Source organism: Hydra vulgaris, chromosome 13, assembly GCF_038396675.1.
Source record: "Hydra vulgaris chromosome 13, alternate assembly HydraT2T_AEP".
Taxonomy (NCBI): Eukaryota; Metazoa; Cnidaria; class Hydrozoa; order Anthoathecata; family Hydridae; genus Hydra; species Hydra vulgaris.
The window spans coordinates 28,550,445-28,565,535 of record NC_088932.1 but is presented as its reverse complement, the minus strand read 5'-3'; the positions used below and the strand labels follow the sequence as shown (position 1 = coordinate 28,565,535).

The window sequence follows — 15,091 nt, the reverse complement described above, 5'->3', positions numbered from 1 at the left end:
TGTTGGTGGTCTCCACAATTTGCAGCACCACATCAACAGGATTGAATTGGTCAAGGATGATTTATCAGACACAAGCAAATCTTTTTTAAGAACTTTTTCAACCAAACTTGATAAACGGTTTCCCAATGCTGGCGCTCATACAATGTTTCTTGGTGTTGGTCATCTCCTTAATCCTTACTACAAGGGCGTGGCATCCAAAAAATTTAAAACCTACGATAAAACCTACAAGTACTTGGTTGAAAACCACACCAATCATCATGAATGGCTCAACAAAATCATCGATCAACGAACGACCACTGCAAACTTGGAGAAGAAAACAGATTCGTTGACTCAAGACGTGATTGAACTTCATTCTCAACACACAGCAATTTCGAACAAGTCCGACATTGCCAAGGAATGGTATGTCAACAAGAATATGCATCCCTGGCCAAGGAAAGAGGGCCAGGAAAATGTTCTTGGGTTTTGGAAAAAACACGAAATGACTTAAGCTCTTTTGGCTGAAGCAGCACGGCGTTACCTGGCAATTCCAGCATCTTCGGCCGCTTCCGAGAGGGCCTTCTTTGCAGGAGAAAACACAGTCACACACAAAAGGACCAAGCTTCACCCGGAAAGTATTGAAAAGTTGCTCTATATCTAACAGAACTATGACTTTGTTCAAATCAAGTTCTGGAAGCTGACCTCAGAAGATGACAAAGATCCTGGTAGGGCGTTCACAAAAATTCTAAAGAAAGATCTTAACTTTATCTTTGCCTTTATTAAAATCTTAAATTTTGCCACTTCCATTTATTGTTTCTATGTTTTTTGTTTTAACTTTAAATTTTTTTCAAACTGAAATTTTGCTCAGTTTAAAAAAATTTTGTAAATTTCCTTCCAGATTTGTTGTCTCAAGAGACTGATCAAGATAATGTTGTTGAACCTGATGATGTGGTTGAGATTCAGCTTAATCCAAGACTGCCAAGTCAGCCGATGTCACAAGCCAGTACGGCCTCCTCTAGAATCTCTACTGCTACAACATCTTATGTACCAGATATTATACCACTGATCACTAGTTCAAGGGGTTCTGCTCCAGCTCCTTTTGCTGGACCATCCAAAGCTCCAACTGATGCACCTTCAACTTGTGACACAAGTAAATGAACTGTTCGACGAAGCTTGTAATTAAAAGCTTTTATTTATTGCCAATAAAATTTAGTTAATGTGCATTACAGTACAACATTACAAATAAAAAATGAGTGAAAAACATGCAAATTTTCATTTCAATTTTTATTTGTCTAGTTAAGTCTCGGTAAATAGTTTAATTACGATAAAGTAGCCAAAACAATCGTAATGGCCGAGCCCCCCAGCAGAATACTAAATTTCACATTAAGGATTAACTAGTATGTCTCATTATGTCCCGTAAAAAAAATGTAAATTCCGGGAAATTGTGAAGTTTCTATTTTGTCTGGGACATCTCATCTCGGTATCGTCCTGGATTTCGACTGAAAATTGAAAATTGTCTCGATTTTTATTGCTAATTGGGACAAAGCTTTTAGGATCGTCTTATCTCAATTTAAAAAAATAATGAGACGCAGACCCTTAAAACATATTACTGAGAATTTGTTGAACTTTTTACTGAGAATGTGTTAACCTTATAAGTGAGAAATTACTTACATGAAAAATAGAATAAAAGTATGTTTGTGATAAATTTACCTACAAAAGAAAAAAATTGTTTAAATTTAGTTGTATGAAGATGCTACTAAATCTGAAATTTTCAAGAAAGGACAAGAGGGTGTGTATGAGGTATGTGTTTCAAGATAGTATAAAGTATAATTAATTATATAATTATATATAATATAATATGTTTATTTAAATAATACCATTTTTTAAAAGAAATTAATTTAATTTAAATTTCCTTAACTTTTTTTTCCTCTTTAGCTAGGAAAATCTGTTAAGCAGGCTGCTTCTACAATATCAAAGCACAGTGAGGAAATCGAAAAAAATGAGACTTTTAAAACAGCATCACAGGTTTTGTATCTTTTTTTATATAAGTTATTATAGCAAGCATAGACTTAAAATATACATAATACTTTTGTTTATTTTTATATTCACAAAAACATCTTTGGTTTATAAGTTGGCTTATTAAATGAGAAAATAAATATTTCTTGTTTAGTATTGTTTAAGACACAAAAATACAATAAAATCAAGTATGTTAGTAATGTAAAAAAGTTGCAACCACATAGAGTTTAAACCAGATCAAAATTGCAAATTAATATGCGGTAGTGGTAGAGTGTTCGCTTCATAAGTGAGAAGTTACGAGTTTGATCCCTTTTTTCTCCACGCAGCAACCTTGTTTGTCAAGGTTCATGTTTTGGAGTTATAAAGTTGAGAGAGGGTTGTAACCACAACTAAAATAGCCTCCTCGACTGTAATGGCTTTTATGGCCTTGGGGAGGTGAATTAAAAGTTAAAAAAAATATTAAGTATTATAACTTTTTTCTAGCCCTGGCTATCAACCCAGTCTTCTCCATTTGAAATTTAATGCTAGCGCAAGAAAAAGCGCTGGCAGGATGGTCATTTTTAAGTTTGCCTGCGCGATTTGAAAAATTATTTTTTTTCTGCTATTTAAATTAAAATAAAAATACCAAAAAGAATGCTCTGAATAAATACTAGATGTAAAAAAAAAAAAAAGCTGGTAAAAAAGCGCTATTTTTCATTAAAGTTGAACAAACTAACAAAAAAGTTTTGTTGCCATTTAAAACAGCGCTTTTTTTTTTTTTTTTTGCAAGCACTTTTTTATGCTCTCACCAAAGTTTTTGCAGGCAAATGGGCGAACGCAAAAAGACTTGAGTGTGAAAGTGCTGGTTAAACAGAGAAGACTGTCAACCCCTGCTAAATCTTATAATTTTGCTGGGGCCGCGTCCAGGTTTGCAAAAAGTCTCATTTTTATTTGGGGCCAGGGTCAAGGCCCTGGTCACTTTCTAGCTACAATTCATTTTGCCATGACACATTGAAACTTTGTTTGTTTGTTTTTTACCACGTTGAAAAGCTGCTTTTCCAAGTAAATTTATATAACAAATTTTAAATATAACAGTCTTTTTATGTATAAATTGTTCACCACATGTTGAAGTTATAAAAATTCTAATATTTTTGCAGTTCGGAAAGTATGATTTTTTAACAACTATGGTATCAACAACTATGGTTACATAAAAAATTTTAAGTGCAGTGTGAATATTCTGTTTGGATTTACCAGGGTGCAAATTTTTATCTTTTTTGTAAACATTGTGCGCAGCTTTCATAAAAATTCACCAGACTTAACTATGAATCATTAGTTATTGTGGTTGCATTTTAGCATGGTTGTCATGGTTGACATAGCTCTTGCTCTAAAACTACTCTTCTTTAAAGTATCTGCTTTGTAACAATGTAACAAGTGTAATGCATTGTAACATTGTAACAAGCATTGTAATGCATTGTAACGTAATGTTGAAATGTTTAGCTGTTCAATTGACTGTAGTCAAAAATGAAAATGTCATTTTCATAATTGGAACATTCCTCACGTCACCACTCTTAGTATTTACAGCACTGGATCCATTCTCTTGTTGAAGGATCACAATATTCTTCTTCACAAACAGGACATCTTATAACAGCATCGATTTAAGTTAATACAACTGAACTATTTCGCCTGGATTTAGATTTAGGCCTACATGAACTTAGTTTGATTTTTTAACTCCTTTTTAGCTTCACAAGCTTCTTTTCTTCTTTTTTTTTAATGTTTCCATTTTTTTTCCTGCTTTTTTCTTTGTTTTAACTTTTTTCTTTGATTGGTGTTGTTTTCAATTTTTTCTTTGAATCTTAAGTTTTGAAATCTATGAATCTTAAGAATCCTTGAGCTCAGTTTTTTGTTTTTCCTTTTTTTCTCACATTGTTTTGCTTTAGACAATGAATTGAAATCAACATCACTAACAGATTTCTTTGTTGCACCAGGTTCTAAGGATTAGCACTATTATTCACATTTTTATCGTCATCAACATCATGGTCAGTAGTTTTTGCAGCAGCAAAATCATGTTCGCTAAACACAAGTGGATTATAAGGCTCAATTCCACACTCTTTAAACCCATTAACAGCATTTCCAACTGTAACTGCTTTGAAGTAAGTGGTGCTCAAAAGCTCACAAATATTTTTTTCTGTGATAGGTTGTTCTGGATCAGTGACCATAAGGTTGTCACATGCTTGGCTATAATAGGTCTTTAATGGGTCGCAAAAATGACATATTAAAGAGTTGGAGGCGATGTGATTTGTGGGGTAGTAACCCACCATGATGATTTTTTCCTCTGGAATATAATATAGCCTCAAAAGTTATGTGAATTTTGTGATTGTTGATAATCTTTTTGTCTGATAATTCTTTCCTAAGTTTAATGTGAAGATAAAAGTGTTTCAATAAAGATAAAAAGGTTACCTCATTGCTTCATTTGTTATCACTACAGTGACCTACAATTCCTGGTGGCACTCTATCTACAAGTTCAGGAAGCATTTGTTTTCTGGCAAAAATCAGAAAAGGCGGCAGGTAAAAGCCAATTGCGCTAATGCAACAAACTTTACGTTTCTTCCTCTCTCTGCTGAAAAAATTTTAGAGAATAGAACCTGTCAGACTGAGAACTATGTGTAGCTTATTAAGAACACAAGGGTAGCTTAGGTAGCATGAGTAGGCACAGTAAATCTATAAAGTATATACAATTAGGTCCACAGTGAACAGTGGACCTAATTATATACTTTATAGATTGAAGAAGTAGGTAATTTATATTTTTCGTGTTGCTCTCATAAAATGCTGAAAAACTTGTTTACACTTGCTTTACCCATTGCTCTGGCAATCAATGATACTTCTGGTTTGTGAAACTAAATTTATGTTTCTTCATAAAATTAGTTAGCTAATCTTAGCCCAACAACTTTGTTGATATCTGCAATTATTGAAATTAATGAAAAATCATTAATTTTAAACTGAATAAATGTACAGTCCTTTTTACTTTAGATTATTTGTTTAGATATTTTAGATAAAATAATTGAATTTGCAAAAATCCACACAGTTAATCCAGAAGAGACAATTCGTATAATAAAACATTGCAGAAGGACATTACTTTATTTTAATAAGGAAACTTGGAAAAAAATAATACATGGACTGCTTTAATGTTAATAATGCTTTAACAATTGGTAGTTATGATGGAGCAGAAATTTCTGAATTTATTTGGGTAATAAATTTTAAATTTATTAAGTAAAATAATCAATATTAATGATTTAGATCTTTATCATGATGATGGTAAATAGTAATGCATAAAAAATCTGGCCCACGCTCAATAAAATTAGAAAGTTATTATAAAAGTTTTTAAAAACATTGTCTTTCAAATCAAAATAAGCATAACTTTAAAAATTGTGAATTTTCTTGATGTCACATAACCAAATGATGAGTTATTGTACATTAATATTAATTTAATTTATCCACCCCAAATTCTAAAACAAATCCCAATTTTAATTAATAACATACTAAACCAAAACTCTTCCTGATGAAAATGTATTTAATTCCTTTAAACAAGTTTATGAAGATGACTAGTGGATTTTAAAATTTTGAACTAAAATTTAACACTGAAAAAAGAATACAAAAAGCGAAATTGAACTAGAAATATAATTTGGTTTAATCCCTCATATAGCAAAACTGTTTCCACTAACATATGGAATTTTTTTTTTTAATTGATTGATAAACACTTGTTGCCCTCTAATAAATTACATAAGATTTTTAATCAAAATACAATTAAAGTTAGCTCAAAAAAATATATGGAAAGAATTATAAAAGATCATAATAATAATTTGCTAAACAAAAATGAAGTCCTAAAGGAAAAAATAACAGAAAATTTTAGTAAACAAAAAAACATTAGTCCAATGAGTAGAAAATGTTTATCAAAAAATGTAGTTTATAAATGTGTTGTTTCCTTCAAGAATGTACCTGATTTTAATTCACCCTCTGTTAAACCAATATTTTGGCTTAACAGAGGGTGAATGGAAAAAACTTCTTGCCAACCATAAGCAATCCTTTAAAAATAAAGAGTATTCAAAAGACAACATGCTGTCAAAATACATATGGGAATTATAAAGATAAAAAAATTGATGATTTTTTATTGAATTGATCCTTAAAACAGCACCTGTATATAATAACATTTCCAAAAAATGATTATTATGCCTACAAGAAAAATTTGAAATATTTACACATGCAAACCAAAAATGTTTATTAAACAAAAAATAAAAAATGCAGGCATGAAGATAAGTTTCTTCTAAAAAACTAAAAAAACAAGTAAGCTTAGTGAAATAATTATGTTAATCCTACCTTTAAAAATCTATTTTTTTTAAAAAAAGCAGAAGTAAACAATTCTAAAGAATTTTTTTTGTCAGCATATTCCACAAATGTGTGAAAATTTACAGTAGTTAAGACATTTATGTAATTTCCTGTAATTTAATTTTTTGTTTAAGTTAAAGTTTTATTAATTTCATCATTCATTTCTGATGAAACTTTATTGATAAAACACAGTGTTAAATGAGAAAGTTTGATAATTGATTTTTTACTAATTTATATAAAGTTATATATGTAAACATATACACACACATCACATAAATGCTATTAATTACATCACTGTATATATGCTAATGTTATTGCTATCACATTATTAAAAAACAACAAAGACAAGCAACCTAGCTGACTAAAGTAGGAGCATCTGCATTCGCAACAGAATACTTTTAAAAAAAAAGAATACTTTTAAAAAAAACAGAAAAACTTTGAAAAACACTATGTTAAGAGATGAAGCCACACAGAGGTACAACTTCACTATCGAAAGCAGCTGAAAGTGTTGCTTAAGACTTGTACTGAAAGCAGCTCACCAGTGTTGCTCAAGGCTTGTTTTCCATGCAATTCTTCACAGTCAGAACTTCTATACATCCTGCAAGCAATACTGAATCACTTTTTAAAGAAAAAGTTCATACTTACCTGTCCACAAAATTGTTTAGCCTAGGTCCTGCAATCTGCAGTGATGATGCAATGATTACTGGTAATTGGTAGGCCACATTTTAGTTTCATTATAATACAGTCTTACAAGGTGGAAGACCTGGATTTGTTGGTGTACACTCTAAATTTAGAATAAAGTAAAAACCATGCTTGTGACAAGTTGGTGAATTTTTCCATAAATCCAATATACTAATGATGACAGAATATAGAGCAAATGATAAGATAGTTAAACTCATTGACAATAACAACAATCTTTATAATAATCTTCTAACCTTCTATTTAAGAAAATCATAAAAAAATAAAAAATTTTTATTAGTGTCGTTTATGTAATAATTCTTTATGATTTGTTTTTTGTAACGGTTTTTAAATTGGTATTTTACGTCTGATGGTGGTCGGTACAAATTAGACCGAAATATCACAAAAAAGAAAAAGAAAAAATAGTTAGTACGATGTTTTAAAACTAATTAGAACATTATCGAATGTTCGAAGTTTGTAAATATCACGCATAAAAAAACTACTAGTCTATGATGCTAAGATAAATAATTTTGGGTATCTTAACATTTTTTTTTTATATAAGTTCAAATATCTAACTAACATGTGCAATTTATAAGTAAAAAAAAAATCTGAATACAATTCTTTATAAAAATATAACAGTAAATCAAAACATGGTAATAATAAAGAAATTTTATTAATTCTGCTGAATAGTATATGTTTTACAGTAGCTTTATTAGAATTAGTATACTTTATAATTATACTTTATAATACTAGTTTATAATTATACTTTATAATACTAGTATAATTTATATATATATATTAGAATTAGTCATACGTTTGTTTTTAACACACTTGCATGATTTTAAAATATACTTTTATATACTTATTCAATTTTTATCGGCCTAGAAACATGCTACTGGTAACATATAATCCAGATAACATACTACATGTTCTGCTGCCTTGTAAAATTCTTCTAATCTTCTAATAAAGCTACTATAAAACATATACTATTCAGCAGAATTAATAAAATTTCTTTATTATTACCATGTTTTGATTTACTGTTATATTTTGTTAAAGAATTGTATTCAGATTTTTTTTTTACTTATAAATTGCACATGTTAGTTAGATATTTGAATTTATGTGATACATTAGAAATTTAACTGAAATTTGTTTTTAATTTTATTTAAAATTTCCTTTAGGCTTTTTCCAAAGTAAAGGAAGACCTTTTCGATGATATTGCAAAGGAATCTCGGCCGTATCAACGTCCTGGTTAGATTTTGATTTGCTTGTTTTTGATATTAAAATTTAAGACAAATTTGTTCTATTACTAAAAATATCAAATATCACAATTGTTTCACACTATGTAAAATTGGAAGCTATGTGTTTTTTTTCAAAAAACATAGATGAAAATGTTTCAAATAAAAAAATATAAAAGATATTTGTTCAATAAATATTTACATTAGATGGAATAGAAATAAAAGTTAAAACATTGCTAATGATTATTCACATTTCTGTTTTTCGAGATTTTTACAGAAAACTTAAATTTTTTCAAGGCAACCTTAGTTGGTCTTAGACCAGTTGTTTAACTTATCTTTATGCTTGATGGTTAAAATTTGAAACACTTATTGATGAGTGTCTAATCTTTCTGAATTCTAAGTCATCCTTGTGTTTTTAATGTTTGTTTTTAATGCATTTATATTGTCAAATTTATTTTTTTCAAATGCAAAATGTAATTTTTTTCATGGATTACTTAAGTTATTAAAGTTTCAATGCATATTAAAATAAGGCAAAATATTTTATGTACTTACTATGTTAGGCAATCTGTTTTCAAACTTTGCATGTTTTGCAACAATTTTTCTTTAGTTTTTTGTGTAAATTTGCGTTTACATTTCAAAACAAAAATGTAACCTTATTTCTGCTATATAAAGAATTTTATTGAAACATCTGTTTTGCCAAGACAAGTCTTGAAGTAATATAAACAAAGTTATACAATTTTTGTGTTTTTTAATATAAAGCAAATCAGTTTTTGATGCAAGTTATTGTGGACTTTTTATATACACTTTAAAAAAGCAAATACTGTTTCTCTAATCTATTAAATTAGTTTGATAATGAATTTTTATTTTAGCAATGTGTTCAATGCTTGTTAGCACCACTTGTCTAACTTGTTATCTTTATAACACAAATTTAAAACAAATTTTATATTTATCAACTTGACTTTTGTCATGCTATTGGAATTTTTTGCTTAAAATTAATTTTTTATTTAAGAAACATTTCCAGATAAATTTCCATTTAAATTTCCATTTAAATTTACACTTTTACAGCTATTTTTCTTTCAACATTTTTTTTTTAATAATTTTAGTATTTTGTCAGCAGAGTAAAATTGAAAACCATTAACATAAGACATAATTTGCCATAATTATTTTTGGTTTAGAAAATGTTTAACAGTTTGCGTTATCATAAATGATAAAATAATTTATACTGGTTTTTATTATTTTTTCATTAAATTGTCTTACGTAGAACCAAACATTTTCTTACGTAGAACTTAATTATGAAGTGAACTGTGAAAAGCAGAAACCTGGCCAATTTTTGGTGTACCCAGCTAATATCTGCATATTAACAAATTTCATAACAATGCCAAACCTGGCAAAATTGGAAACAAGTAGACTAGGAAATGTAAACTTTCTGATTAAATGCTCTTCGTGGTATTCTGTGATAAGACTCTTTATTCTTCTTTGAGTGCCTTTATAACTTAAAAAAAAACCAAAGTCCTGGAGTCTCCTTATGTACTCCCGAGGCTTCGTACTCCTCTAAAAATTATATTAGCTGCCACATACTAAAGACATAATGCATTGAGGATAGACATTTCAGCGAAATAGCGTTTCAGTGGAAAAATTTTTCAAATCCAAAAAAAATTAATTAATGGAATGGCCTTAGCAAAATTTTGATTTTAATCCCATCAAACATTTATGGGAACACTTCAAGCAACAAATTTTGGGTCAAAAATCAACATGTGAATAAAATTTATTTGAAATTTATACTATTTAAAACAAGAAAAAAATTGATATTGATGTGATTATCATCCTTGTGGTCTCAATGCCTTATTGCTATCAAGCAGTAACTGATGCTGAAGGCTTCTGACAAAGTATTAAAGAATTCTACTTTAAATTAAAGTATTCAATTAAAAAAGTTTACTTCAGATGTTTTTTTTGTCTGCTTTTGCACATATATATTTCAATAAAATGAACTTTTTAGATTAGATTGGTTAGATTTAGTAAAAAAAAATTTTTTTCACTTTTGAAATCAATCTCTTGACATTCCAGCAAAAATTTGAAAGATTGGAATTTTCATACAAAAGTTCATTATTTTTGCACACTACTGTATGTAACTTTTGCAAACTACTATATATAACTTTTTTGAATTTTAGATGCTAATTTGATTATTGGCTTTAGAATTAGTTGGTTTTAATCTACTTCTACTGTTACATAAATATTGCAGTTTGTTAATGATCATTCTTCCAACATTTTATTATAATGAATATGTGCAAAAAAAAATTAAAAATGTGGAAGTCAATTCACAGAACAAAAGTATCTGAAATTTAGTAGTAATATTATCTCAAATTTGTTTGCATTTTTTAAAATTGCAAAATGAGTTTTAGTGGCACCAACTTGGTAAAGCGTTTTTAAAAAACCAAAATATTGTTTACCTAAAAACCAAAAAACCGTTTACCTGGAAAACAAAAAAATGTTAACCTAGAAACATCTGTTATGATGCCTGCCCGCTTACATACATTTGGTTTTCAATTTTAGTTTTAATAATGTTTTATCCTTTTCTCAAAGTAATTGTTGCATTTCAAAATGAGGGGAGAATGTATTTTACATTACACCTGCTCATTAAGATTTTAAAACTTACTGTTTTTAGTTTAATTGTATTTTAAATTAGTTTAAACTATGTTTTATATATAAGGTGCCTCAAGCACTCTACATAATATTGTTTACATTTTTCTCTTTAGAACATCTTAAAAGGCGTACTCAATTGAATAAAGCAGAAAAAAAGATCGAAGCAAACACGTAATACATTTTTTACGTTTTAAAATGTTCATTAAAATTTAGGAAATTATTATTTCTTAAATTTTTTTTTTTTTAGATGTATGATTTAACTAAGATAATATTTTTATAAAGTTTTAATATTTTGTTTTATTTCTTATATGAAGTCAGCACTATATTAACTATAGATTTTTTTTTTCACAAGAGAACCAAAATTTGTCTACTATTATATAGTATTATGTTATTTACTAGATTGTTTATAAGTTATATACTTAATTAGTATAATACTTATACTATTCCTACATTTTTTTTGCTATTATTGGTATTGTGAAATATTGGTATTGTGGTCGAATACCAAATTTCAAATCATGAAGAAAAACCCCAAAATAAAAATAAAATTTTTTATTTAAACAAAAATCAGCATATTTAATACTTAAAATCTATGAGTGGCAAGTTAATAAATGAAAATATTTATTTGTTGATAACAAATAATTTGCTGTATATATTATTATATTGTATGTATTGCTGTATATATATATATTATATTGTATGTATTATATTGTTTTACATTATATTCGTATAAATAATTGTAAAACCTTGGGTATGTTAAAAACCTTTGGTATGTTAAAAACAGTGATATGTTAAACTCTTAACTCTTTGATTCAGCATAGCAAGCTTGTTTATCAAATTGCCATGGTGAGAAATAAATTAAGGCACCTTATCAACAGGGATTTGGTTTGAACATCACGCCTGTTACTTAAATAGTTAGCACTTTACAACTACTGTATAAAGTTGTTTTTGTTTCATTAAAATTTAAGCAGATTCAATATCACAAAGATTTTTTTTATGCATTTAATAAAATTATAGCTTTGTTAACTTATAATTCAAATCTTTTATGTTCCCTTAATACTAAAGTTTGTTTAAACTAGACAACTAGATTTAGCATTGCCAATTTTGGGGAATATTTTTGTGAATTTTGGGAAATGGGACATTTAGTAAAACTAGAGTATTTTAGTTTTAGGGTGTAGCTGTATTTTTACCTGGCCAAGCTTTTAATCAGCCAGATAGTTAAATGCTTGGTTGAGTTTGATAAAATAAAGTAGGAAAATATAAAAGCAGAAAGAAAGAAGAAAATAAGGTAGCTGGCACAGTTAAGGTGTGTACACAAAATAAAGTAGTAGAAAAACTATTAAATAAAGGTACTCATAGGTTTTTATTTAAAATTGAGTAGTTATATTACTTCTCAATTTTATTTAAAATTGAGAAGTAATATAAGAAGATTAAATATTTTAACAGAATTTATTTCTGTAGGCATCTAATAAAATTTCGAAACCTTTATTTTGGTGGTACCCATAAGGTTGTGTACAGAACAACAATTTAAACTATTTGATGCTTTTTTGAATGACATTTTAAATCTTTAACATTTCTTCATTTTTTTTTTGTTGTTTGTTTTTTTAATGTTTTTTTTTTTCATTTTTCATTTAATAATTGCCCAGTACTTTTCAATTTACTTTCAATTCTGGCTGGTTTAGAGATTTGTTGTTTTAGGCACAAATTTCACGTCATTTTGTTTATACCATTTCTCAGAAAAATAGGGTGCTGATTTGCTTGCCAAATTAAATCTTTTTTAGCAAACTTATCATGTTTTGTGTATTTAAATTTCTTATTTGCTTTTCCTCTATATTTGGCATTATAATATACCAGGGTTGCAAAAAAACTATTTTTTTTTTGAAAAAAACCAAAAACACCATGATTTTTTTGGTTTAAACTTTTTTTTTTTTAAATTAGACGTGTTTAGTCAACTTTTTCGATTAAAAAAAAGCATTAGTCATTTTACTTGAGTAAATTATATTTTCTATTAACATTTCTGCTGTAATTCATCGACCAATACATCATTATTTAATGTTCTATATAAAAACAAGTTTTGCTGCTTTTTTTACTCCAATCTTGTTTCTTAACTTTAAATGAACAAGCCCAAAAGTTGAAATAATTCTTTCATGTCCAGCAATAGAAGCTGGTGCATTTAACAAACCTTCAATATATAATAAAGATAAAGATAATGTTGCAGTCCAAAGGTTATAGAGATTTCCACGATTTTATTGGTGATACATTTTTTAAAATAGATACACTATACAAATAGCTTTTATCGAATTTGCTCCAGCTTGATGATTATTTTGTATATATTTTATTATCTGTGTAACATGCTTGCTCACATTTTCAATGTTAAGATCATTTACTAAAAGATTTAGCATATGAGCAGCACACCCATAACTAATTATTCAGATACCTTTTTTAGCTAATAAGCATGGGGCATACTCAAATTTTTAGTATGTTGATACTGGTAGCAAATGAGGATGACTTGCAAAAAATTAAGGTAATTGAAGCTAAACCAACCCCACCCCGATCCCTAACTGCCCCCTTCCTAGAACTATGTCTCCTTTAATCGTAAATTTTTTTTGTTCTATCATAAAGTAGATCAAAATTCATCGACAGATTTCAAATTTCATCAAAAAATCTCTTTTCGTTTAAGATTTATAACAATGCAAAGCCTAAAATTACCCCCTGAAATAACCTTAAATGGTCTCAACTTTTAAACGAAAAATTTTTTTTTGATGTAATTTGAAATCTGTCGATGAACTTTGATCTAGTTTAATATAAAACAAGCAGAAAGTTGAAAAGTGTTTTTGGAACCATACCCTGGGGAGGGCTATAAGGGGTCGAGAAGGGTTTGCTACAATTATTTATTACAGTAAAAAAAAAAACTCTGATTTTTATGGTTACATTATGATTTATATTTTACATTTCAAAGTCATACTAAACGTTTGTTCATAGGAGATTTAACACTTTACTTTTTACAAACTACATTTCTGCAAATAGAAAGCTACTTTAAAAGTGCTTGTAGTTGTAAGCAACAACCGCGTTTTTCAGCGCCTCTATATAGTTTGGGCTGTGCTCTCCAACTTTTCTCATTCGCCAAAACTGATTGAAATCCTGATGAATGGATTCGAGAGCTTGTTCAGTCCAGTAACCTAAGCCTATAGAACAGTAGAAGTACAAAAGAAATGCAAGTTTATTTAATAAATATTCTTCGTAAATTATGCAAATTTTACGATTCAACTGTTGAAATAGAGTATTTAATTACTAAGATTATAAATTATTTTTAATCAAATTTAAAAGTTATTTATCATACCAAAGACTCCACTTTTCATGTTGATAAATTCAATAACATGTTGCTCAATTATGTGTACCTTCAAAGGAATTGTAGCCCTTAGATTTCTATAGCTCGTAGAGAACTCCTCTAGATCTTTAACAAACATAAAGCCTAATGATTTTCTAAAACAACCATGACTATTTTTTCAAAATCTCTAAGTACCTTAATATATTTGGCAGCGGAAACTCCAAGACTAAACTCTTGAAAAAACAGTTCAAAGCTGTCTATGTTTTTAAGCAATTTATGACAAGCATTGCCTTCCAAACGATGCTGCCCTTGGTAGGACACTCTGCAGATGTTTATTTTAGACAGATATTGATTAACAAACTGTAACCTACACTCCTTGTTTTCAAATAAATTTTTTTCAATCTCTTTTAAAATTTTGTCTACGACATCTAGCAGTATATGTAGTCCAGGAATATTTACAAGTTCTAGTATTTTTTTATTTTTGTTGCCTGTTAAAGGGGAGTTAAAAACATTAGTGTATTTTTTAGCTTTTTTTAAATTTGCACCATCAGCCATACATTGGTCGTACAATGTACACAAAGACTCTAGAGTATAATGATCAGCTTTTTGAAAGTCAGGAGATGACGTCATGCAATACGGACAAGGGTGTTTTGATGTTGCAGTTTGTTTTCCAACCATTTGAAGCAAAATCTTTAGATCTTCAGATACTGTGTAATCTAAGGATGAAATGTTTAGCTTATCCAATTTTACCCGCAAGTTATGGTATTTTTCGTTCAATGAAGGCAAAATGGCTAATATAATAGTTTTGTGGACGCTTGAATCTTGAAAATCTTTGCACGCATATCCGTCACTCTTGCTCAGT

General features: G+C 28.5%; 1 protein-coding gene across 1 annotated transcript in view; it reads left to right on the top strand.

The window, feature by feature from the left end:
* LOC136089473 (mitochondrial import inner membrane translocase subunit TIM44-like) overlaps positions 1 to 15,091 on the top strand; it is an 86,553-nt gene that overhangs the window by 61,855 nt on the left and 9,607 nt on the right. Inside the window, exons 5-8 of the mRNA XM_065815491.1 lie at positions 1,717 to 1,776; positions 1,912 to 2,001; positions 8,208 to 8,277; positions 11,018 to 11,075. Of these exons, the coding sequence (XP_065671563.1) occupies positions 1,717 to 1,776; positions 1,912 to 2,001; positions 8,208 to 8,277; positions 11,018 to 11,075 (278 nt within the window). The remainder of the gene's footprint in view (positions 1 to 1,716; positions 1,777 to 1,911; positions 2,002 to 8,207; positions 8,278 to 11,017; positions 11,076 to 15,091) is intronic.